The sequence below is a fragment of the Carex rostrata genome, chromosome 5 (assembly GCF_964058835.1).
Source record: "Carex rostrata chromosome 5, lpCarRost1.2, whole genome shotgun sequence".
In the NCBI taxonomy this organism is placed as follows: domain Eukaryota; kingdom Viridiplantae; phylum Streptophyta; class Magnoliopsida; order Poales; family Cyperaceae; genus Carex; species Carex rostrata.
The window spans coordinates 6,577,981-6,605,366 of NC_135922.1; the positions used below are offsets into that span (position 1 = coordinate 6,577,981).

Sequence of the window (27,386 nt, forward strand, 5' to 3'; positions counted from 1 at the left end):
TTATAGGAACCTATGGTTACATAGCACCAGGTTATGTATATTTCACCACCCTATTAATTTTTTTTTTTAGTTTCCATCATCATACTTGTATCTAAAAAAAAATGTAAATCATTGCAATCTGACTTTTCTTTTTTCTTTATGCAGAACTAGCCTATACCATGAGGATGACTGAGAAATGTGACGTATTTAGCTTTGGAGTAATCGTGTTGGAGTTGTTTATGGGAAAGCACCCAGGAGATATGATCAATACACCGGCTTTCGACAAAGAGGAAATCATACTCCAAGATATCCTTGACCAACGCATTGAACCACCAAAAGGACAAGTTATTAATGAAATTATCAAAATGATTCAGATTGGATTTCAATGCTTGAATCACAACCCATCAGTAAGTCCAACAATGCAAGAGGTGTTGAATAGCATCTAGAAGTGAATAACGAACTGCTTCATGGGTTCTGGTACGTAGATTAGTTTCATATTTTGTATTTGCATGGTTTTATGCTTTAGCTTGAAGATTATTTTATGTTGGCAGTTAGAATTTAAACTTAGAGCATCATGGTTTATTTTCATATTTTGTATTTGAATGGTTTTATGCTTTATTAGTATTCACTTATTCTATGCACGTGTGGTGATAAATATTCATCGTGCATACTGCATAGAATATCATTGCAATATAATCTATATATGTTCTGTGAGAATACCGTTATTATTCACATATATATCTCTTCTTAAAATATAGCTTTTCTGGTAATATAGTTAGTGCCATGGATCTCCTTAATAAATGGTCACCATAAAAATTTGGCAAATGCCGCATCACTTTTGTGTGATAATAGTGATGCTGCATTGCTTCATCTATGTTCTGTAATAGTGTACTCGATGGTTACAAAGCACTATTTTGATTTCTAATGAAATTTGTAAATTTTCCTCAGTTATATTAACCACAGAAAAAGAAATACTACCAATTTAACTATAATTTATTAAAAAATGATTATTTTAGATTTGTAATAGATATTCTTGAGAATATTGATTTTACTTGGAGTCATTAGTAGTATTAATTTGTTTCGTTTACTTTGCTGGACCAGAGACCATAACATGTGTGCTGCTCTTCTTGTGCTCCAATACTATATCCTGACAGCTGTAACCAAAGTTCTCACGCTTAACTCTGATATGGTCAATCCGGTGAAAATTTGCTGAGCAGCTCTGAGTACTACGGCAATTTTGGTAAGCAGTGACCAGTGCAGTCGCCGGTCACTGAAGGTCTTTTTCCACCAAAAAATTAAACTATGGGAAGTCAGGAGAAGAATATTATTAGTGACCGGTTTAGCGAACGGCGACAACACCAGTCGCTAAAAATTTTGGTAAAAAAAATAGAACCCAATTTCGTGCGCCAGACCCAAAACCCTCCCATGCCACCCCTCTCCTTCGCTACTGGTGATTTCTTACTCTCCTCTCTCTCTACTCAATCTGGTACCATCTGCCGCAGTTGCTCTAAGCATTGAGCATCTCAAAACCTCAACATCCGAAGTCAAGGCGAGTCTTATCCCTCTCTCTTTTTTTTTTTGAAAGTGAAGTCTTATCCCTCTTTTTTTTTTGAGAAATCTTATCCCTCTCTCTCTCTGATAAAGTAGTTGTAGATATTTTTTGCATCACAATCTCTGATTTCACTACAACAAAACATATAATTACCGACGTTAAACCGGCCGGCGTTACCAAAAACGCCAGCATATAGCGTAGTTGAGATTTATTCGCTAAGCAAACGCCGGCTTTTGTTAAAAAATGAAATTGCGCAAATAATGTTGGGTATCAGCCGAACAAAAAAAAAAGAAAAGAAGTTGAGTTCTAAAAGTTCAGTCTCCCAGCCCAAACCCTAGACCCGCCATTCCTCTGTCTCTCCCTCTTCGCTTCATCTCCGCCATTTTTCTCTGCCTAGGTTTCTCACTTCACTCGTGCCCACCCCCTCCGCCATTTCGTTTGCCCTCTCTCTCTCTACCGAGCACAAACCCTTCCCCGCTATCTCTCTCTCTTTAAGCCCGAGCACCGAGCACGAACCCTCCCCCACTGTCTCTCTCTCTAAGCCGGAGCACCAAGCACAAATCATCCCCGCTGTCTCTCTCTCTGAGGACTGATCATCTACCAGTTCGCTGCACTTTGTCTCTAGGTATGTTATTTTGCTTAGATAGTTACTTGATTTTTCTCATGGGAAATTTGTGAAATATTTTTGTGAATTAAGAGTTAGGATTGAGCATTTGAATTTGAAATTTTGTGAATTAAGGGTCTGGATTAACCTGCTGTACAATACTATGATAAATTTCTGGACTTAATTCACATTTGGTCTCAGTCTTTTGAACCTTCAAACTGGCTGGACAAGGTAAAATATTTGCTCTCTACTTGCTAAAAAATTGTTGTTTGAATCAGTTGATGTAAGTTAAATTTTTTGTGGTGCTGCGAATCCCATGAAATTAAGAGTGACACTCAGTATGTTTGATTTATGTTTCAATTTAATTGGATGAATGGTTGAACAGCTTACTCGGTACAGTCATTTATTGTTGCTTCTAAATCGGCAATTATGGCCCGTGGCCTGATAAAGAAAGGTTTAAGCTAATATTAGGTGTGATCTGTGCAATTTGCGAAATTTGATCTAATTTGCATAGATAAACCTTAGCTATGCAATAATGCCTCATTTATTATTTGTCCTCAACTTACCTTAATCCATCATTGAAGCATGTAACAAGTCAGTAAACAGTAAAATGTCAATCCTTAGCTTTTCTTTCACATCTTCATTATCTCATAAAAGAAGTCTTTGGTGCTTGGCTCTGGTGCATACTTGTAGGATGAGAAGATGCCTGAGAGCTCTATACATGATCTCGCACTTTATCTCTAGTAAGTACATCTGTCCAGATACATTTACTGTTGAAACTTTATTTTATGGGGATGTGTAGGATCACAATATGGCTTTAAAGTATGGTACAATCTGAACTGCTTGGATTGATTTGTCGTTTTGGATTTTGATTCGGGCCATCTGATCCTTTTTTTCATAAGATTTTTAAAGAAAAATCAAGCAATTGACTGCTGGGACTGATTAATTATGTGATCTAAAAAGCAAATAAAGATGCCGTTGTGTAACTCTAGTTACCTACATAGGTTAATCCTGAATGGGTCCTTATCAAGGTTCATATTTCAGGAAGGATGTGAATTGAAATCCAATCTGAACCTGAATGTACATTGAATGTAATTAGATAAGCTACAATAATTTTGTTTAATTTGTTGGGTTTAATGGTCCATACTGTTGGGATAAACTCAGCAATACTGCACTGCTTTGTGCCAATATGCAAAAGATTGAAGAGAGAAGAATATTTTTCTGAATAGAAACAACGCTTTATTTCCTTTCTCTCTTACTCAATTACATAAAGTTATGCAGTATTTAAAGCAATACAATGTTCCTAAAATAACCATCCACAACTTTCCTAAATTAAGGAGCCACTACACAACATGCTAAAAATAACTAACCACTACGCTAACTAGTCCGAAAATAACTATGCTTAAAATAACCAATGCCCAAAATAACCAATGCAGTTTTTTTATGTTGTTAAAAACTGATTTGTACATGCTTTAATCAATTTGAATTAATTTTCAACACTCCCCCTTAATTCAAAATTGATTATATCAAGTTTGATTCTGAATTCTTCAAGCTTTTCTCTTGTCAATACCTTCAGTAAAATGTCAACCTTCTGTTCTTCAGAACTTGCACACTTGATCTTCATTTTGCTGCTACCAATTCTTCTTGTAATGCTTGATGCCATGTTTCATTTCCTACTGCTTCTTCAAAGATTGTGGATCTTTGCCTTCCACCTGCTGTATACGCCATGAAAAGCATGGGTTGCTCTTTCTTTTCTTCTTCACAGCATGCTTGTTGTTCTTCCCTTTGTTTTCTGAAACAATCGGCTTGCACACATCCAGATCTATTCTGCTAGAAGCACTAGACATCTTTTTGTCGTGCTGAAACTCAAAACCGCCAAATCTACAATGGCCACGTCCACCTCTGCCTTGAGAGGACTCCCCCTTTCTGTAGAATGCCTTTTCATCGTCTTTCTCCTTTGATATGAACTTTGTTTCATGGGTCTGCAGTGATCCCATTGGTTCATCAAAGGAATAGGTTGCTAGATCTTTGGACTCTTCAATTGCTGCAACTACATGATCAAACTTGGGTGTTAGGCTCCTTAACACCGTCGCCACCACCGTCTTCTCTTCCATGGTGTCTCCAAATGCTCGAATTTGGTTGACCACCACTTGTACTCGTGAGAGGAAAATTTGCACGGATTCCTCCTTGTTCATCTGCAATGTTTCGAAGTCCCTGCATAGGCCTTGAAGCTTTATTGCCATGACTCGAGTACTCCCTTGAAATGCTGTTTTCAGGGTTGTCCACGCCTCCTTTGCATTGGTTGCTACTGCAATTTTCGAGAAGATGGTGTCATGCACTGTTTGTTGGATGAAGAATAGCGCCCTTGCATCTCTTTTCTGATTTTCTTGCGGATTAGGATCTGGATTAGGAACTCCATTTGCTATCAAGTCCCATAGACCATGTGACTTGAACAAGGTCGACATCTTGATACTCCAAAACTCATAATTCTCGCCTTTGAAGAGAGGAATTGCTGGTTGCGTCACATTCACCAAGCTGTTGCTGTTTTCTGCCATTGAAAACGCCCCAATTCTTCAAGGTTGCACAACAATCAACTCTACCATCAATTGCAACTTGACTCTGCCTTCAATTGCTTGCCCACCGAACCTTCGGCTCTGATACCATTTTGTTGGGATAAACTCAGCAATACTGCACTGCTTTGTGCCAATATGCAAAAGATTGAAGAGAGAAGAATATTTTTCTGAATAGAAACAACGCTTTATTTCCTTTCTCTCTTACTCAATTACATAAAGTTATGCAGTATTTAAAGCAATACAATGTTCCTAAAATAACCATCCACAACTTTCCTAAATTAAGGAGCCACTACACAACATGCTAAAAAATAACTAACCACTACGCTAACTAGTCCGAAAATAACTATGCTTAAAATAACCAATGCCCAAAATAACCAATGCAGTTTTTTTATGTTGTTAAAAACTGATTTGTACATGCTTTAATCAATTTGAATTAATTTTCAACACATACAATATGTAATTATGTATCTGCATATTACTCTTTGCCGTTCCTATTACTTCCAGGCATTTTTTAGGTTTATCAAAACAAAGTTTTTATCAGGTACTTGCATTTGAAAGGAGTCGCCTGCTATGATCTCAGGCCATCGATCAAACATTTTGATGGATGAATACGGGCGTATGAAGGTAATTTTATGAGTGTCATGCTTAAAGCCTTTTCCATTCTTCAATTGGCATGTTATCTTAATGTTTGCAAATTCTATGTTAATTTCATCTATGTGATTTTGGCCTTGCACCTCGATTAGGTGGCACGGAGAAAATCTGCCCCACGGTTCATTTCTTACATCTCTTCTTTTACACATATATTTAAAAATCTTCAGGCTTTTATTTTGTTAGATATTTTTTACATTTAGCACTACGATTATGTTTCTTTATGCCTAGTTCTTGTTGTCCACATTTGGGCTTGTTTTTCATATATATTTCTTAAATTAAAAATAAGCCTTTAACATCTTATTTATTTGTGCATTTTTTAATACTTCTAAGGCATGATTTTGGGCAGGCTATGTCAATTTTAAATTAGATAGTAATAAATATTCATGCAAGTATATACATATGATAAGTATCTTTCCTGTTACCATGTGTTACATATGGTAAACATTTTTTTTCCTGTAGAGTGCTCTCAAATGCTTGTATATAATGATAGTTTAATTATTCAATTACTTCTCTACATTGTCAGAATTATTATTTGTTTTCTTATATCTTTATTGCATTTTCAGCTTTTCTAAATCGTTTGCAGGAGCTGCTTGGGGATCTTGTTAGTAGACAGTAATAAGGTTGATATAAGAGTATTACCTGTGTTTTGATTTTAGATGGGTTGCATTATAAAAATCATTTCCCTAATTTCATATGATTTGAGTCTCTATCTACTTGAATTAGTTTTTTGTTTGTCTAATTCTTGCATATGCATACATTTTTTCCTATCTATTTGTTCCTTCAAATATCTGAATGTTGCTTTCTTCTCTTTCTATATATATCACCTTATTAGGTTAAACTGTTAGCATTCGCTATGGAACTGGGTCTATTTCTGATTTCTTCAGTGAAGAACAAGTTACAATCGGTGATCTTGCAGTAAATGATCAGTTTTTTTGTCTTCTTCCTCTTAATTAAATTTTGCTTGTTTCCTTTCACTGTTATTCTGAGTCTCTTTAATACTGATAATGAATTTCAGGCCTTCATTGAAGCTACTAAGGAACCTAGTGTGACATTCTTGGTTGCAAAATTCAATGGAATTCTTGGTCTCGGTTTTTAGGAGATTTCGGTTGGAAATGCCACACCTGTCTGGTATTATTAAATCCTAATATAGTTAATTTATATTAAAGGTAGGGTCGACAGGAATCATTACAAAAGAGAAAATACTTGTGTGCCTGTCACATCGAAATGTTATTGGCAGGTTAAATGCTTAAACCCTTTTGCTGTTTAATTTTTTACTTTAGTTGGTTGAATTGAAGAATGGGGAAACTTACAATGGCCATTTGCATTTCAAATATTCTCTCTTTTCTTTTATATCTTTTTTTTTTGTTTACTATTCTGATATTAGAAAATGCAACTGTGCCTTGTGATATGGATTATGTCTCTCCTCTTCGTCTCCACTTCGTCCTTGTTTAGAACTGAGAGATAGAGAAAAGGCTCTCGCTTCCTTTCCTCCAATTTTAGGCACTTTATCTTTCCTGTCTTAATTTGCTAATTCATTTGATCGTAAATCTGGTTGCTACTAATACTCCGATTGAAGTCTTACTGGGTTTGCTTTACCACAAATGTGAATTTGAAATTGCATATGCATGACGAATGTGAATGGTTTCTTATATAATATAGGCATAGATACTTTTAATTTTGCATGTTTGCATGGAATTGACCTATTCATGCTTAAATCTCTATAGGTTGGTATTTTTGTTTGAAGTTTTGATGAAACTCTAAAACTGTGCATGTAATAAATTGCTGATGTTCATTTGTTATAACGGGTTTATACCCAAGTGGATGCTGGTACCAAGCGGTAGCAGTCATGTTGCATAAATTTAAGAATGGAATTATCAATGCAATTAATCTTCGGAAAAATTCTATGTAGATGGTATCCTTGTAGTTTTATTTTTGTAATTAAAAATCATATTCACCTAGTTGTAGTTTTATTTTTGTCGTGATATTGTTGGTATCCTTGATACCAGATTTGTTGGGTGGGTTAATTATCATGACAGGGTGGGTCACAAGATTTTTGTTGGGTTACAATTATCATGTCAAAGTTATTTGGTACAGATTGTGCCTGATACTAATGACTTGTATTCTTTTATTTCAGTCGTCCTGACCAATGTGAAACAAGAGGTGACGGGGAGGAGCAGCTGAAGCAACTGACAGATCTTGAATTGTATTTGTAATGAGTATGACCCAGTTTTACTTATTTTTTTTAACTTGGATATTGCTACTGTTCATATCAGTATAATCATATTTTGATTGGATTTGAAGATGTCAATGTATGTTAATTTTGATTCATAATTCATTTGGAATTTGCATCGATGCTTTGTTAAAAGAAAAAAAAATGTTGTATACAATCCTTGCTATGTTTGTCAGCTTATTGACCATGTTGTAGTAGCATATTTTTTTTTTTAATATTTTCATGACTTTTGGTGGCGTTTCTGAAGCGCCGGGAAAAGTCAATTTTTTTTATACGACAGGGCCCTTTGGTGGCGTTTTTTAAGCGCCGGGAAAGGCCCAATAAGAGCCGGAAAAAGCCCAATTAACGCCGGTAAAACCCAAACAACTTTGGCGGCACTTTATAAACGCCGGGAAATGTAAAACTTCGGGCGGCACTTTGTAAACGCCGGGAAAACCTACAGAAATGCCGGAAAATATCTTTCCCGACACCTGCATTGACGGCACTTGGGTAAATGCCGCTAAAAAGTCAATAGTGGCGTTTTTTCAGGCTTTTAGTGGCGTTTTTTAATGCCGCTAAAGGCTTCATTTCTTGTAGTGTTTGATGAAATTAGAGGGTTTAATATACAATAAAGTTGTAGTCAAGTTTGTTCACTGGATTGTTTCTCAATCAGGTTTTCAATCCCTGATTATTACTTTATATTCTTGATTTCTTCTATCCAATAATCAGGTTTTCAAGCCCTGAAAAGGTTTTAATGCAGAAAATAGTTTTGCTTGTATAGTTAAATAAGTTGAACTTCCAAACTTATTTTTCAATTTTTTTTTAACAAATTCAAACCTAATTGTTGTAGAATTGACAATTATATATATTACATAGTTGCTATTTAAATTTTTATGGTCATTGTTCAAACCATCAATAAAAAATATTAAGGACTAGTGCATAATGCACACTTAATTATTATTTTTATAAATTCAGCAAATATTTAGAGAACATGACAACTTGTAAGATGAATAAAATATTGCTTGATGTCATTATTTTTAAAAAGAATAAGTGTTCATCAAGCAAAACTTCTCCAATCATAAAAAATTGTTTAATATGGTCCATTATTTTTTTCAGATTGTTTATAAATGATAACTGCAAAAAACAGAACTCAAAATGGCCATCTGGTCAAGAGTATCCCGACTGTCCGATATGAAATGTACAGTCCAGCTTGTCTTGTAACGATCCAGTAATATTCTATTGATGAGGATCCCAGTGTCTTCGACAATTCCTCATCATTGGATTAAAGCTTTCCTGTCGGATGTTTTGTATATCCTAATCAGGTATGAATATTCTCATTACTTTTCTGCTTTGAAAAACTGATGAGCATCAGAAATAAATACAACGCATCTGTCTCCATCAGAAACGGATCTGACCGCTACTAATTGGAATTATTGTAAATATGCTGGATTACATTTTAGCTATATATGTTTGTGTTGTGTTGCTACTTGTGTGCTAGTCTAGTTTTTGCTTGACAAGATTCCTAAAAAATCTCTTCATGCGTCAGTAGTATGATTTGAATATCGTCTATCTAAATTGAATGAATGATTCCTTAAAAATCAATGATTTTTGACAAAGTTCCTTTATTGAAAGAAAAAGTTCTGTTCCAACCTCCATATGCAAATAATTATCTTTTAAATTCATGTCACATGCCGTCAGAAATTTATAATTATAACAAAATTTGAACATGCATTTGTTTTCTATATTTGCATTTCTGTTGCAGAAATTAAACTTATTTTAATCTAAATCATACCATCTATTATATTGCATTTAGAATACCTATGATTAGCAATACATAATTATTTTAGCTTATCATGATTATTGCAGCTATGCCGAGCATAAAGAAAAAGGAACAGGAGGGATCTTCTAGTTCTGGAGTGCGTGCCAGGAACACACATATTCCAGTGCTGGATGATGGTCAGAAACCAGAGGTTTGTCCGACCAGACATTGGTATTATTCATCTTTTTTACAGGGGCTTGTGTATGGAGGATTATGGATTGTAGTGGTGGTAATTATTTGTGTTTACAAATCTTTCGATGCAGCTGTAGGTGAGACCGAGAAGGTCGCTACAATCATTTCATAGATTGTCCATTACATGTATCCTGATGCACCCCGAAGAAACTCAGTTGCTCTGCAAGAATGAGTTTTTGGTGAGAAAATCTTCTTTAAAAAAATGTCTAAGTACTTGTATCTTTTTTCAAGCAACTACGAATTTTTATGATGCTTGCAGAAGTACTACAAGTTTCCTGAGGACAAAAATATTGATGAGCCTTGGAAGACATTTTCTAGGATAGCGAACAAAGGCATACATAACAATTAGAACAAGTGCAGAAGAAGGCGGTCAGGAAGTTGTATGGCAATACTATTCACAAGTGGAAGCAACACCAGGCGCCTTCCACATTTGAATGGATCAAGCCAAATATCTGACAAGAAATGTGCAACAATTGGTGCTGTGAGACATTTGCTAAGAGGTCAGCAAAAAATGCGGAAAATAGGGCCGAATCCAGAGAAAGTGCATTTATTTTGATTCGTAAGATGCATTTCATAAAAATTAATTAATTTCCCTTTCAATTGACTAGAACTAACCTCAATAATATGATTTTTATTAATATTGTCTTTCAAATTCTTAATAGGTGCATATGCACAATTGTGAACCCAGATGGTCCAAGGAGCTATATAAGCCGACCCATACCAACAAGAAGACGGGGCAAAAACTGCTTAAATGGACAAGGAATTAGGGTTGTGGGTTGATTTTAAGGTATTCAGAGTTTAATATTCTTTAATGGTGAACGACATCAGGGATGAGGGGGAAGGGGAACATGATGTCGAGGATGAGGGGAGTATGTCGTTGGTGATGATGATAGTGACAACTCAGATGATCAGATATAAGTTTATGTTTAAGTTTATATTTACGTTATTTGATATATTACAGTGACTATATTACAGTGACTATATTATTTGGTACTTGTATTATGTTTAAAAGATGTTTGATATTATTTATGTTATTTGTCATGTTTGGTTTGATGTTTGCTATTTGATATAGGATGACACTTTTTATATATGTTATTTGATGTCTTTTTGTATATCGATATTAAATTATTGTACAATATTTGATATTAGAATCGAATCGACCTATTCTATTATGTATGTTTCATATTGAACAGTTTTGAGAAAAGTAAATGACAAAAGTAACAAAAAAAAAATAATGCTGACAGAAGCATGAGCATCCCATTTTGACCATCAGCGATCGATAGTTAGATGCTGAAAGTGGTCACGCTGATGTCATCATAACGAGTTTCAGCGACCACATGATTTATTATTCTAAAGAAGTAGGTATTTCTTGCGCTCTGCTCCTTTGTCAGTGCTATTATTACTGCCTATTTGTGCAAATATCCAGCTTGACCTTTCTTTTCCCTATATTTATGCAACTTTTAGAATAATAAAGAACCTAAAATTAAGACATTGCAACCTGCTTTGGAATAACAAAGAATCCCAACTGATTGCCGATCGAGGTGGTCAACGGATTCACCATTGATTATTGGGTAATTATAATATCCCCCGGCTTACCATCCCCCATCTATCCCCCGGCAAAGTAGATCAATTTTCTAACTGTAATTATCAGTTTCAACTAATTTGTGGTCCCTACAAACTAATCTTTTTCTTTACTGCAGGGGTCTTCAACCATTTTCAATTAGTCAACCTACCTCCACCTCCATGAGAGCACCTCCACCATCTCCATAGATCTGGTGACATCCCAAATTGTTGCGTGCTTCATCTTCTTCCCTTCTACGCCTCCATACACGCTGTCTACTGACCCGACCACTAGAAATCTTACCATCTCGAAAATCTCCACGTCCTCTCCCACCAGATCCTTCTTCCCTAGAGCTTGTCGTTCGTCGTCATCGGAGGATCGCCGAGGATCAGCGGCTAGTATTGATTATGTTAGACTTCGACCTTCTTTGCTTCGCTTCTTTGTGCCGAGAACCACCGTCACGGTAGCACCAACTAGGGCTGATGTTGACAGGGACTCTGACAACTCAGGTGGGGGTGGAGCAAGGGCTGACATAGACTGCACAGAGTCCCTAAATCGCATGGTCCTGAGCTTCATGGAGGACAATATGAGATGAGCACCTTGCACACCACCTGTTTGATAAAATGTCTGAGAGAAGGTTCTTAACTGAAAGTCAATTTTTTTGTCAGGTTATGTTATGATATAGAATAGTTGTTAACTCTATTCAATGGTTTGTTCACTATATTATGGATTGTTCATGTATTTTTTAGAATTCAAAATTAGTGTATTTCTGTTTTATAAGGTGTACATATTTTATTTTTGAGGTGTGAATACTTGATAGTTTTGAATGAATACCTGATATAATAGGCATAAGACAAAATATACTTTCTGTTCTATTAGATGTACATGTTTAATTTGTGCAATGTAAATACTTGATTTGTTTGATATGAATACTTGATATACTTGTTTGATCGAAGGTTGTACAGTTCGTCTAGCAAAGACTAAAGCTTCAGGTAGCGAGTTATTTTCAAAGAACAAAGCTTCATTAATGATGAATTAGGTTTCATTAAGAAATGACAGAAATTTTTTTGAAAGAAATAAAGGTATGAATACTTGATATTTTAGTTATGAATACTTCATATCTTAGAAATGAAATTTTCAACGTGTATTTATGAATACTTCATATCTTAGGAATGAATACTTCAACGTATATGTATGAATATTTTTCATATTACACATTAATATCATCAATTTTTAAAAGAAATTTGTAACAAAATACATTTATCTAACAATATGTTGAAATAAAATACTTTACAATGTAAATACTCACACATCAATGTACGAGTGTGAATACTTTCTATTAAATTTGTTTTTTTTATAATACTGTTATCATTACTTCAATAGTTTTGTTTTGAAAAAAAAATAGAGATATACGAATAAATACTTTATGTCTTAGTATGAATACTTCAATGTGTATAAATGAATACTTGATATCTTAGTGATGAATACTTGTACAACGGACACCTCGAAAGTATGTCATCGTGGATCTCATTTGAACGATAAAATTGTGTAGAAAACATTAATGACAATGATGAATATTTTTTACATTTGCACTTGCACGACGAGGGTGAATACTTTCTCAATAAGAGATGAATATTTGTGCAACGGACAATTCAAAAGTATGTCATCATGGATCTCATTTGAAAGATAAAATTGTGTAGAAAACGTTCGTGGTTTTAGATTTGCAAAATTCCTCATAGATCGTCAGAAATATTGGTTAGATTGAACGGAGAAAAAAAAATCATCTCTAAAAACGTGTAAAAGATGGATGAGTGATGTGTTCAGTTTTTAAATTTGCACTTGCACGACGGGGATGAATACTTTTTCAATAAGGGATGAATACTTATGCAACGGACAACTCGAAAGTATGTCATCATGGATCTTATTTGAAAGATAAAATTATGTAGAAAACGTTCGTGGTTTTAGATTTGCAAAATTCCTCATAGATCGTCAGAAATATTGGTTATATTGAACGGAGAAAAAAAAAATCACCTCTAAAAATGTGTAAAAGATGGATGAGTGATGTGTCCAGTTTATATATTTGCACTTGCACGACGAGAATGAATACTTTCTCGATAAGGATGAATACTTATACAACGGACAACTCGAAAGTATATCATCATGGATCTCATTTTAAAGATAAAATTATGTCAAAAATATTTGTGGTTTTAGATTTGCAAAATTCCTCACCGATCGTCAGAAATATTGATTAGATTGAACGAAGAAAAAAAATTCCACCTCTAAAAACGTGTCCAGTTTTTTTTTAATACTTGATATATTAGGTATGAATACTTGATGTGTTATATATGAATACTTGATACATTATAGATGAATACTTGCGCGCGCCAGTTGTAAAATATTTCAAATATTATGTGGTCCCCAAATAGTAAGTGGTCCCCCTAAGTAGTTAGTAGTTATTGAAGTAGTTAATGACTGGGGGATGAAATGGGGGATTGTTACGGGGGGATAGCTAGATGCTCTCTTGATTATTCTCATGCAACGTACGTTAGAGAGAGAGAGAGAGAGTTCGGCAATGCCCTCTACATAACTTTCCTTGTCATTTATGCATTATTTATGAGATAACTAACTATACATTTTTTTAATAATTAAGTTCTCATTATGTAATAATTAAATATGTGTTTTATATGTGGTTCGGATAATTAATGTGGAAGTTTAAAACAATATATATGAATTTCTCCTCAAGATCCACTGCCATCCGATCCGCTTCAAGCTCCGTGCATATTTGATTGGCTCGAATATTAAAGGGGGAACGCACAAATATTGAAGGAGCGTGCACATATTTTAAAAATGATCAGACGGCGGCGAAGTTCATCGGATACTTATCGGACACACTCTTTCAACGAACAATTCAACTGTAATTATTACTGCACGCGTCATTGAGAATGATTTTCTGTGGCCTACTTGACAAGCTGATTTGTGTGCTGACCTATTGAAACAAGACAACAAAATTTGTTAGGTTAAAAAAATATGTTTCACCTTAGTACGTATATGTATTTTTTTTATTAACAAATGTAACTATCTCATGATCATCAATCAACTATAGTAAAATATTATTATGACCATAATCATATGTAATAACAGGAAATGATTTTATAATTTTTGCCTATAATTGAGTAAAACATTCATAATAGCACTTGATTTATGTTGCTTTTTTCATATGTGTTTTACGATAGAAGTCTAAATTTATTTAGATGTGTACCCACCACACATACTCAACACATGTAAATTGCATAATCTTTCTGATTGGTCCTAATTACTTTTTTTTTTAAATATCATTTAGGAAAATTTTGAATTTATTGATAATTGATTGGTCATATCTTTATTTTATTTTTGTATCATTTAAGGACTATTATTTGTCATTTAATATATCATTTCGTCTGAGATTTTTTTTATTAAAAATGTCAAAAGGATCGATAAAAAAAATGTGTCATTTAATAAGTTAATTAATATGTCAATTAAGGAATGTAATTTGTTATTTAGTCTAAATTTCTTTTATGAAATATATCATTAAAGATGTATTTTATATGTGGTTCGGATAATTAATGTGGAAGTTCAAAAAATAATATTATGAATTCCATTATTTAAAATACAAGACATATATTGATAACTTTCAAAACGAATTTGGACTTAGTCAACATGGGCGACACTTGTCAACAGTTTTATTTAAATTAAAATAAGTGCACGTTATATATAATGATCAATTACACTGTGTAAAATAAACCAATATGTATTATAAAATAGTTATGTATATCTATGCATTACTAAAATGTGTGAAATTGTCATGTAAGGTGTTTAGAAAATGATATTTGAATATAGTTATGCTGATCATAATCAGAACGAGTCTGGATAGAAAATGTCAATTTTCCATCTCAATAGTTAATAAATTGGAAAAAAAAAAAACTGTAGAATTAGTATCATGCAACCTGTCTACCCTTTTAGCATTATCAAACATATATATATTTTAAAGAAAAAAAATCAACATATATAAAAGAAAGTTCGAGAACTAACGGAGCATAAAAGACAAGTTGTCCGAAGTTGAAAGGTATACCCACACTAGACGTACTATATATGAAATTGCCCAAACTTTGAAAGATTTGGTGAATTTTCCCATATTATTCCATACTTTTCAGTTCCGATTGAAAAAGGCATGTACATTTTGAATATTAACAAAATGCTATGAAAAGCCACAATCACAGTTTAAAAAAAAAATGCTATGAAATAAATTAAAAATCAAATATGCTACCGAAAACAACAGATGAGGGGGATTTTGTCTTCTCATGTTAAAAAGGCTAAGCTTCGCTCTCCACATTCTTTTTCTTTTTAATTGGTACCGTTAGATTGCAAGTTTGGCATATATATACAAATCTGAGACACATTGGACCTTTACATTTATTATTGGAGTCATTGTTGAACCCTAAAAATATTGGGAATTTACCTAAAGGATTTACCATATTAATTATTTCGGAAATTTGTGAAAGAAATGCTCTAACACCTTAATTTGTTAAAAATAATTAAATATGAACAATGATTTTCTTGAAATAAAATTCATGATAAAAGCATAGAAGGAAAAATCAGAATCGAAATCGGAATCAGTCACTTGACTGTAGAATCAGAATTTAATGAATCGATAGGAATCGGCTAAACAAAATCAGAAACTCGGATTTTTTTACCAGAAATTGTTTTGTACTAAAAAATTAAGAATAGATTGATAAAAAAAAGTAATCTGTCAACAATATATGTTTAAACAAATAACTACACTCAAATAATACACTAATATAATATAATACAAACATTCAAAAAATAATAGAGTTAATTTTAAATTAAAAAACATATAAAACCCAAAGAATTTAAGAAATAGTAATTTATATTTAACGCAGCAGAAAAATAAACTTCTACAAAGAAAAAAATTATAAAATATCAAAACATATATTCTAGCACTCACACTATTTACCAATGGTTTAAATAGCGTTTATCGCGAAATAGCGTACGGGTTAAAAAAATCGCGCTATGCTCAAATAGCGGCGCTATAGCGTGGAATAGCGCGCTATAGCGGCGCTATTTGGGCATAGCGCCATAGCTTTTTTGGTCGGAAAACGCTATAGCGGCGCTATAGCGCCGCTATAGCGCGCTATTTAAAACACTGCTATTTACAACACAATTATTGGAACAATTTATTTGAACATTAAATCTGAATTTTCAATCCGATTTAAAAAAGAAAAATATTATGGAAACACTACAGCAGATCCATGTTTCTGTGATCGGAATTCCAGTCGCTGAAGCTCCAATACGGTCGCTGAAACTGTTGTCGCTGATGCTCTCCTACTGACATCACCGGTCAATGATAATGTTTCTGTGACCAAATTTTTTTAGTCGCTGTTTTTTTGCTGACGTCATAAAAATAGGTATCTGCAACCACAAAAATGGTCGCTGATACTTAAAAAACGGTCGCTGATAATTTTTTCATGACGTCAAAAAATAGGTTTCTGAGACCAAAAAAACGGTCGCTGATACTTAAAACCGGTCGCAAAAAGTCTTCTACCAGTGTTTTACAATTTTTTTTATTATTTAAATTTGCATCATTTAATAATTGGTACGACACGTACCAACATACAACATAATACACATACAAGACATCAATACATGTATATACATAATACAGCATAACATCAATACATACACATAACACAAGATATCGATACATACAAAACAGATACAAACATAAATATCAGAAAACTGTATACCATATCATCAAACATAAAATACAAAATGTCAAGTAACATAAACAGAAATGTCGAATAACATCAAGTAACAGATAATCTAAATGTCAAGTAATATCTAAATCAGGAATATCAAAACAAACATCCGAACAAGCTAGATACAAATACCTAATTGCCGCCGACATCTGAGAACTGCCCCTCGTCATCATCACCGTCATCAGCTTCGTCATCATCCTCTTCATTCTGAGAAGCGGGCGGCGAGGCCTGGTGTGAGCCCGAACCTCCTTGTGAAGTTGTAAGAAAATATTTGAGATAATTATAATTTAGTGTTTAGGGTTCACAATTAAAACATACTGAAATATCGAATTTCGTACCGAAAAAGCTCTGAACCGAGCCTCCCACCGAGCCTCAAACTAATCACTTATTATTTTTCCACTAATACCTAAAGTGGTGAGTCCAATATTCGTCAAAGATTTAGATCAAAGTATCACTTAATTATTAGATTTTCCACTAATGCTTAAAGTGGTGAGTCCAATATACGTCAAAGGTTTAGTGGTTTTAAATCATCTTTAATTTTCTTTACTAAGCACTAAAAAAAGATGCTTTTGACCGTTCGATCTAGCATAATTGAAAGGATAGTGGGCATACACCGACCTCTATCAACTTTTGTCCCCAGTGACCATTGATCTCTCTCTCTCTCTCTCCATCAACTTTTGGCTCACCAACAATTTTGTTTTAATTAATGAAAAAATATTTGCAAATTTCCAATTTAGTTATATTAGTTCTTGTCACTATATATAATATATTTAATCAGGAAGCTCCAATACTCAATCTCTAGTCAAATTCTCAAACTAACCGCTTCGACCAGAACTACTTCTAGAAGGTCACTAGCGACTTTTGCACTCAAGTATGTAAAACCTTGCTAACCAGGTCTGTAACAAGGTAATTTCAAGTCTGTAAAACTATTGAGTTATCTATTTTCTTATCATTTAATATGTTGTCCCAGTCAAATCTCTAGACTATCCGCTTTGACCAGGACCACTTCTAGAAGGTCCATAGGAACATTTTAAAGCTAGTGACTAATCGGGACCACTTTCAGAAATGTAAACCACAACTTTGTAAAAATTGGTTTGAAGTCTATAAACTTGTAAATTATTCTCAAATTAATTTTTTTTTATATCTGGAGCTAGCTACTACTTCCAATTATATAAATATAAGGATTTTCATGGCTGAAATTAAAGTACACGATATTGTAAAGTGTTGATTTGAAGTCTGTAAATCTAACAAGTAAACTATGAATTTTATTTTTTAGATGTATTGCATGACCACGAGCCTCAAAGTACTTTATCATGGATCTAATTTGAAGGATAAAATTGTGTAGAAAACGTTTGTGGTTTTAGATTCACAAAATCTCTCACAGATCATTAGAAATATGGACAAGATTATATGGAGAGAAAAAAATCTACCTCTAAGAATATGTACAGTCCTCCTATGTAGTTTAAATGGCCAATCCAGGTAGTTATGGTGCATGCATGGACGTTTGGATGATTTGGTTGTAGAGGATCATTATTTACGTAAAAATTATTCTCCTCATAGGGATAAATATTTTCGTACATAGGGTTAACTAGTTTAGAATGACAATATTAAAACTTTTCGAAAAAAAATTCCGGTGTTGGAGCTATGCCGTCCCCCCCCCCCCCCAACAGGTGGTTATGGAACCCAAGGAATTTTGAGTGGTCCCTCATGTCGGTTTGATGCGGGGACATTTGGGGCATTTTACTGCGGGACAATTATCAACTTCGATATTTGTAATGAGATTTTTGTAACAATTTGTATTGTAGTATTATTTAAATAACATTTTTGTAACAGTATACATTTTTGTTTATATAATGGTAGCATGCATATGTTAAATTTTATCTTAGTATACTATATATTAATTCTTGTTTTTCAATATGTTGAATTTGATAATATATCCATTAGTTGCCTGTAGCCTTAGCGACGCCATTCTGCAGTAGTTCTGACTTCTGAAAGTCAAGAGTCTTCCGTATAGTTCCGAAATAGTGATGGCACAATTCTGTATGAAACCCAAACATTTAATATATAGTATACGTACTTTTTTTGTGTGGTAGGTATAGTATACGTACATGCTAATAAGAGGTGGCAAAAGTTTGGATAGGACTAATAATATAATAATATTGAATGTGTCAGACCCAACCCGTTTTGTAGTATGTGAAGATATTTTTTTGTGGCAGGTATAGTATACGACGAATCATAGGTCAAGTTAATCCCTACTTGTATTATATTAACTTAATCCTACGGTCAATGACACCCCAAAGGAAGTCTTCCATGAAATGAAGGCTTCCTATTTCCCTCCGAACCCAGCCTTATTGATCATGGAATGTACATGGAGCATGATTAAATTATAGACTACAGGTAGGTAACACAGATAGCTAGCTATAGCACGTCCATATCTGTTGACTCTGTTATTCAAAGACCAGATAAGTCTCACCTGTGAGTTTATAAGAGGACCAGCTCTGATGTATTTTAGCTAAAACTTGAGCTCTTAGAATATCACCAGCAATGAGGATCATTCTCTTGTTCCTTACACTGTTTCTACTCCCTGTGGTTCAATCCTCTCTCACATCTCAAGCACAAGCTCTTCTTCATTGGAAATCAACTCTCCAGACTCAACAGCTGCTTTCATCCTGGAATCTGCATGTCCATCCATGCAACTGGACCGGAATCACTTGCCGCGACACTAATAAAAGAAGGCAAGTCATTACTAAAATCATTCTTTCAAAGAAGGGTCTAGTTGGAAAATTAGATGCTCTGAATTTCTCTGAACTTCCATCCATTAGAACTTTTGATCTCAGTGATAATAAACTCAGTGGGGTAATTCCTCCGTCAATATGTCTCTTCTCAAAACTCACCTATCTTGATCTATGTGATAATGTTCTAAAAAATATGATCCCGTCTTGCATGGGAACCATGACAAACATAAAAATTTTGTCTCTTTGCGATAATAAACTCTCCGGACCAATCCCTCCTGAAATTGGCAGACTTACACATTTGACAGATTTTGAACTGTCAACTAATTTTTTGAGTGGAGAAATTCCTACCTCTATAGGAAACCTAAGTAATATGATCACTCTTTATCTTTATAATAATAACCTCTCCGGACCAATCCCTCATGATATTGGCAAACTTACACATTTGACAGATTTGGAACTGTCAACTAATTTTTTGAGTGGAGAAATTCCTACCTCTATAGGAAACCTAAGTAATATGATCACTCTTTATCTTTATAATAATAACCTCTCCGGACCAATCCCTCATGATATTGGCAAACTTACACATTTGACAGATTTGGAACTGTCAACTAATTTTTTGAGTGGAGAAATTCCTACCTCTATAGGAAACCTAAGTAATATGATCACTCTTTATCTTTATAATAATAACCTCTCCGGACCAATCCCTCATGATATTGGCAAACTTACATATTTGACAGATTTGGTACTGTCAACTAATTTTTTGAGTGGAGAAATTCCTACCTCTATAGGAAACCTAAGTAATATGATCACTCTTTATCTTTATAATAATAACCTCTCCGGACCAATTCCTCCTGAAATTGACAGACTTACACAATTGACAGATTTGGAACTGTCAACTAACAGCCTGACTGGACCAATTCCTCATGAAATTGGCAGACTTACACATTTGACAGATTTGGAACTGTCAACTAATTTTTTGAGTGGAGAAATTCCTACCTCTATAGGAAACTTAAGTCATATGATCACTCTTTATCTTTATAATAATAAACTCTCCGGACCAATCTCTCATGAAATTGGCAGACTTACACATTTGACAGATTTGGAACTGTCAACTAATTTTTTGAGTGGAGAAATTCCTACCTCTATAGGAAACCTAAGTAATATGATCACTCTTTATCTTTATAATAATAACCTCTCTGGACCAATCCCTTCTGAAATTGGCAGACTTACACAATTGACAGATTTGGAACTGTCAACTAACAGCCTGACTGGACCAATTCCTCATGAAATTGGCAGACTTACACATTTGACAGATTTGATACTATCAGAAAACTTTCTAAATGGAGAAATTCCTACTACTTTAGGAAACTTAACCAATCTTGCTTATCTATATCTTTTTGAAAATAAGCTCTCTGGATCTATTCCATCTGAAATTGGCAAATTTACACATTTGATAGACCTGGAACTAGCAAATAACTTTTTGAGTGGACTTGTACCTACCGATTTGTGCAAAGGGCAAGTTCTCGAGAACATTGTTTTGCATGATAATAAATTCGAAGGCCCAATTCCTAGTAGTTTGAAAAATTGTAGTAGTTTAAAAAGAGTTACTCTACAAAGAAATCTATTTCATGGAGACATATCTAAACAATTTGGGGTTTACGAGAATCTATATTACATGGATTTGAGCTCCAATCAACTTTCAGGAATGATTTCATCCACTTGGGCACAATGTCAGAACTTATCGTATCTAGACATATCAGGAAATAAAATTGGTGGGGTCATACCACCAAATATTGGGAGCTTACATTGGTTAGTACATCTTCATTTATCTTCAAATTCCCTATCAGGGGTTATACCGGCAGAACTTGGTAGATTAAAAAGATTGATTGAACTAAATTTAAGTCATAACAATTTCATAGGAAATGTACCCAAAGAGTTGGGAATGTTACCAGCTTTAACAAAACTTGATATATCATCAAATAGTCTGACAAGTGTGCCAGAAGAACTAGGCAATTGTGTTGACCTGGAATTATTAAACCTCAGCAATAATAGATTGACTGGAAAAATTTCATCTCATTTTGGAAACTTAGTACACTTATTGGACCTCCTAGATTTAAGCTCAAATCTTTTTACCGGAGAAATACCAATAACACTAGCGCAATTAAACATGTTGCAGCAACTTAATCTCTCTCACAATAATCTAACCGGTCAAATTCCATCTTCATTGCGCAACATGTTAAGTTTGTCAACTTTGGATTTGTCATACAATCAATTGGAGGGTCCAGTGCCTGATATAAAGATTTTTCATAATGCCCCATTACAATGGTTTATACACAATAAAAATCTTTGTGGCACTATTCAAGGTTTGCCCCCATGTGATGGATTTGTTAAAGATGAGAATGGCTCGACTAGACAACGAATGGTTAAGTTAATTACAACTCTAATTTGTTGTGCTGCTATACTAACCTCTTTCTTACTCTGGCTACTCTACCTACTTTACTCAAAAAAGAGAAAAGCAAAACCAGAGCACATTGGCAATCGAGGTAGAGGAGAAATTTTTTCCGTGTGGAATTTTGATGGAAGAGATGCATATGAGGAGATTATAAGGGCCACAGAGAATTTTGATGAGAAATACTGCATTGGAAGTGGAGGCCATGCAAGAGTTTACAAAGCAATTTTAGCGCCAGATAACTTCACAGTAGCTGTAAAGAAAATTCAGTTAGTAGGTGGTGAATCCTCACTAGATGTTGAATTATTCCATAGAGAAATTTGTGCCATAACTGAAATTCGACACCGCAACATTGCTAAATTATTTGGTTATTGTTCCTCATCTCAAAGTAAGTTTCTTGTTTATAAGTATTATGAGAAGAGGGATTTACATAATATTCTCAATAGTGAGGCAGTAATAGAATTGGATTGGCCAAAAAGGAACGCTATATTGAGAGATGTTGCATGTGGTGTCTCACATTTGCATCATGGTTGCTATCCTCCAATAGTACATCGGGATTTAACTAGTAGAAACATCTTGCTCGATTATGAGTTTACAGCATGTATCTCGGATTTTGGCACTGCCAAATTTCTCAAGCCAGAGTCTTCCAATTGGAGCATGCTTGTTGGAACCTATGGTTACATAGCACCAGGTTATGTATATTTCACCACCCTATTATTTTATTTTTTTAGTTTCCATCATCATACTTGTATCGAAAAAAGTGTAAATAATTACAATCTGACTTTTCTTTTTTCTTTATGCAGAACTAGCCTATACCATGAGAATGACTGAGAAATGTGACGTATATAGCTTTGGAGTAATCGTGTTGGAGTTGTTTATGGGAAAGCACCCAGGAGATTTGATCAATACACCAGCTTTCGACAAAGAGGAGATCATACTCCAAGATATCCTTGACCAACGCATTGAACCACCAAAAGGACAAGTTATTAATGAAATTATCAAAATGATTCAGATTGGATTTCAATGCTTGAATCACAACCCATCACTCCGTCCAACAATGGAAGAGGTGGTGAATAGTATCGAGAAGTGAATAACGAAATGCTTCATGAATTCTTGTACGTAGTAGCTTTCATATTTTCTATTTGAATGGTTTTATGCTTTATTAGTATACACTTATTCTATGCACGTGTGGTGATAAATATTCATCGTGCATATAATATTATTGCAATATAATTCTATATATGTTCTGTGAGATTACCGTTATTATTCAGACATATATATCTCTTCTAAAAATACGGCTTTTCTGGCAATATAGTTAGTGCCATGGATCTCCTTAATAAATGGTCACCATAAAAATTTGGCAAATGCCGCATCGCTTTTGTGTGCTAATAGTGATGCTGCATTGCTTCATCTATGTTCTGTAATAGTGTACTCGATGGTTACCAAGCACTATTTTGATTTCTAATGAAATTTGCAGATTTTTCCCCAGTTATATTAACCACAAAAAAAAAAACTTCCAATTTACCTATAATTTATAAAAAAATGATTATTTTAGATTTGTAATATATATTCTTGAGAATAATGAATTTTACTTGGAGTCATTAGTAGTATTAATTTTCTTTTTTTACTTTGCTAGACCAGAGACCATAACATGTGTGCTGCTTTTCTTGTGCTCCAATACTATATGCTGATAGCTGTAACCGAAGTTCTCACGCTTAACTCTGATATGGTCAATCCGGTGAGAACATTTGCTGAGTAGCTCTGAGTACTACAACAATTTTGGTCAGCAGTGACCAGTGCTGTCGCCGGTCACTGAAGGTCTTTTTCCCCCAAAAAAATAAACCATGGGAAGTCAAGAGAACAATATTATTAGCGACCGATTTAGCAAACGGCAAAAAAACCGGTCGCTAAAAATTTTGGTAAAAAAAAATAAAACCCAATTTCACGTGCCAGACCCAAAACCCTCCCACGCCACCCCTTTCCTCCGCGACTGGTGATTTCTTACTCTTCTTTCTCTCTACTCAATCTGGTACCATCTGCCCCTGTCTCTCTAAGCGTTAAGGGTCATCCCTAGTCAAGGCAAGTCTTCTCTCTCTCTCTCTCTCTCTCTCTCTGGTAGAAGTAGTTATAGATATTTTTTCCATTACAATCTCTGATTTGATGAAATTAGAGGGCTTAAGATACAATTTAGTTGTAGTCAATCAGGTTTTCAATCCTTGAAAATGTTTTAATTCAGCAAATAGTGTTGCTTGTATAGTTAAATAAGTTGAACTTCCAAACTTATATTTCAATTTTTTTAATAAATTCATACCTAAATGTTGTAGAACTGACAATTATATATGTTACAATGTTACATAGTTGCTATTTAAATTTTTATGGTCATTGTTCAAACCATCAATGAAAATTATTAAGGACTAGTGCATAATGCACACTTAATTATTATACAATGCATACTAGGTAATTACAATCATGTTAATGTATTTATTATTTTACAAATTCGGCAAATATTTAGAGAACATGACAACTTATAAGGTGAATAAAATATTGCTTCATGTCATTATTTTTAAAAGTAACAAGTGTTCATCAAGCAAAACTTTTCCTAGATTGTTCTATATGTCTTCTTTGGGTGATTTCTTATTTCCAACTTTAAATATTTTATCGGCCAGAATTGTCAAGTCTTCTCCAATCATAAAAAAATGTTTAATATGGTCCATTATTTTTTTTTTAGATTGAACATCTGGGATTGTTTATAAATGATAACTGCATAAAACAGACAACTCAAAATGGCCATCTGGTCAAGAGTATCCTGGCTGCCCGATATGAAATGTACAGTCCAGATTGTCTTGTCCAGTAATCTTCTATTGATGAGGATCCTGGTGTCATCGACAATTGCTCATCATTGGATTAAATCTTTCGTGTCAGATGTTTCGTGTACCCTAATCAGGTATGAATATTCTCATTACTTTTCTGCTTCGAAAAACTGAACCTCATGTGTCCAGATCCAAAATAAATACAACGCATCTGTCTCCATCAGAAACGGATCTGACCGCTACTAATTTGAATTATTGTAAATATGCTGGATTACATTTTAGCTATATATGTTTGTGTTGTGTTGCTACTTGTGTGCTAGTCTAGTTTTTGCTTGACAAGATTCCTTAAAAATCTCTTCATGCGTCAGTTGTATGATTTGAATGTTTTCTATCTAAATTGAATGAATAATTCCTTAAAAATCAATGATTTTTGCAATCTGGTAGATCCGCTAGCTATTTGTTAACTTTTATTCCTTTATTGAAAGAAAAAGTTCTGTTTCTATGTTCCCACCTCCATATGCAAATAATCATTTTCTAAATTCATGTCACATGCCATAAGAAATTTATAACCATAATAACATTTAAGACATGAATTTGTTTTCTATATTTGCATTGCTATTGCAGAAATCAAAATTATGTTAATCTAAATCATACCATCTATTATAATGCATTTACAATGCATATGATTAGCTATACATAATTACTGTAGCTTATTATTATTGCAGGTATGCCGAGCAGAAAGGGAAAGGAAAAAGGAGGGATCAATTTTCTAGTTCTGGAGTGTGCAGCATGAACACATATATTTCGGTGCTGGATGTGTGTCAGAGACCTGTGGTTCGTCGGATCAGACATAGGTAAGACTCATCTTTTCTACTGGGGCATGTGTATGGAGGATTATGGATTGTAGTGTCTGTAATTATTTGTGTTTGCAAATCTTTCGATGCAGGTGTAGGCGACAATGAGAAGGTCAATAAAATATTTCGATGCAGGTGTAGGCATGTAAGGAAAATATAGTGATTTCTCCGAAGAAACTTAATCTGCAAGAATGAGTTTTTGGTGAGAAAAATCTTTTATAAAAAACGTCTAATTACTTTTATCTTTTTTCAAGCTACAAACGTCTTTTTTATGAACATTGCAGAAGTACTACAAGTTTCTTAGGACAAAAATATTGATGAGGCTTGGAAGACATTTTCTATGATAGCGAACAAAGGCATACAGAACAATTTGGAACAAGTGTAAGAAGGCGGCCAGGAAGTTGTATGGCGATACTATTCAGGAGTCGAACATGCACCAGACGACTTCCACATTTAATTGGATCAAGCCAAATATCTGACACATTGTTAGGCGGTCAGCAAAAAATGCGGAAAATAGGACGGCATCCGGAGAAAGTGCATTTGCTTTGATTCGTAAGATGTACTTCATCAAAATTAATTAACTTCCAATTCAATTGACTCAAACAAACCCTTAATATATAATCTGATTTTTATTGAAATTGTCTTTCAAAATCTTAATAGAAGCATATGCACAATCACGAATCCAGCTGGTCCGATGAGCTATTCAAGCCGACCCATACCAACAAGAAGATGGGCCAAATTATGCTTAAATTGTCAAGGAATTAGGGGTGTGGGTTTTAAGGTATTCAGAGTTTAAAGTGCTTTAATGGTCAATGAAGTAGGGTTTTAGGTTGAATTTAAGAGTATTTAGGGTTTAAAATATTTTTTTTATCTCCTCATAGGAAGGTTCGAACTCGCACTATGCATCGATGTCTGATATCCAGGATGATGTTAGGGATGAGGGGGAAGATATGTGGCGGATGTATGACAATAGCGTCGACTCGGATGATCAGATATAGGTTTATGTTTAAGTTTATATTTATGTCATTTGGTTCAATACAGTGACAATATTTGGTACATGTATTTTTTTTTTTTTTGAGAAAAAATATTTGGTACATATATTATATTTGATGTATGTTTGATATTTGTGATTTATCTTTTTGTAATGTTTGGTTTGTTTAAAGATGTTTTATTTTATTTATGTTATTTGTCATGTTTGGTTTGATGTTTGATATATTTGAATCTTAGGATGTCACCTTTTATTTATGTTTTATGGTATCTTTTTGTATGTCGATATTGAATTATTGTATGATGTTTGATTTTTGCATATCCCTTGTAAGTTTTAACTGAGCACATGCTCCGATAACGGCACTCTGGTAGGATATACAAATGTACAATTTTTTTTTTTAATATAAAACAAAGGGGAGGAGAAGATACTCCAAAATTAAAAGTGATAAAAAAGAGTTTGTCGAAGCATTAGTATTTTCAGTTTTTATGAAAATCTGATTTTATTTTACCTAACTTCTCTCAATTAAAAAATATTCTTTAAAATTGAATTTGGCGTGGAAGGATAATTTATAGAAAAATTACCCATACCTTTCACAGA

The 27,386-nt window shown here is 34.0% G+C and overlaps 2 protein-coding genes and 1 long non-coding RNA gene across 4 annotated transcripts; 2 read left to right on the plus strand and 1 right to left on the minus strand.

The window, feature by feature from the left end:
* Positions 1-26,278, plus strand: LOC144554757 (uncharacterized). Of its 2 annotated transcripts, XM_078303084.1 has the most exons (6): positions 1-30; positions 145-456; positions 24,866-25,081; positions 25,673-25,801; positions 25,894-26,003; positions 26,086-26,278. In XM_078303084.1, the coding sequence occupies exons 3-5, from the start codon at positions 24,921-24,923 to the stop codon at positions 25,907-25,909; spliced, it is 306 nt and encodes a 101-aa protein (XP_078159210.1). In that variant the 5' UTR covers positions 1-30; positions 145-456; positions 24,866-24,920; the 3' UTR covers positions 25,910-26,003; positions 26,086-26,278. The 2 variants fall into 2 exon arrangements, with proteins under 2 accessions (XP_078159210.1, XP_078159211.1); XM_078303085.1 differs by lacking the exons at positions 1-30; positions 145-456 and adding an exon at positions 24,075-24,216.
* Positions 16,924-17,349, minus strand: LOC144553989 (uncharacterized). Its single transcript, XR_013511500.1, has 2 exons — positions 17,292-17,349; positions 16,924-17,201 (listed from the first exon to the last, which is right to left on the minus strand). It is a non-coding gene; the product is annotated as an uncharacterized LOC144553989 (long non-coding RNA).
* LOC144554751 (uncharacterized) lies at positions 19,695-26,981 on the plus strand. Its single transcript, XM_078303074.1, has 3 exons — positions 19,695-22,828; positions 22,941-23,252; positions 26,683-26,981. Exons 1-2 carry the CDS (start codon positions 19,882-19,884, stop codon positions 23,225-23,227), a joined length of 3,234 nt encoding a protein of 1,077 aa, XP_078159200.1. The 5' UTR covers positions 19,695-19,881; the 3' UTR covers positions 23,228-23,252; positions 26,683-26,981.
* Positions 26,982-27,386: the final 405 nt, after the last annotated feature.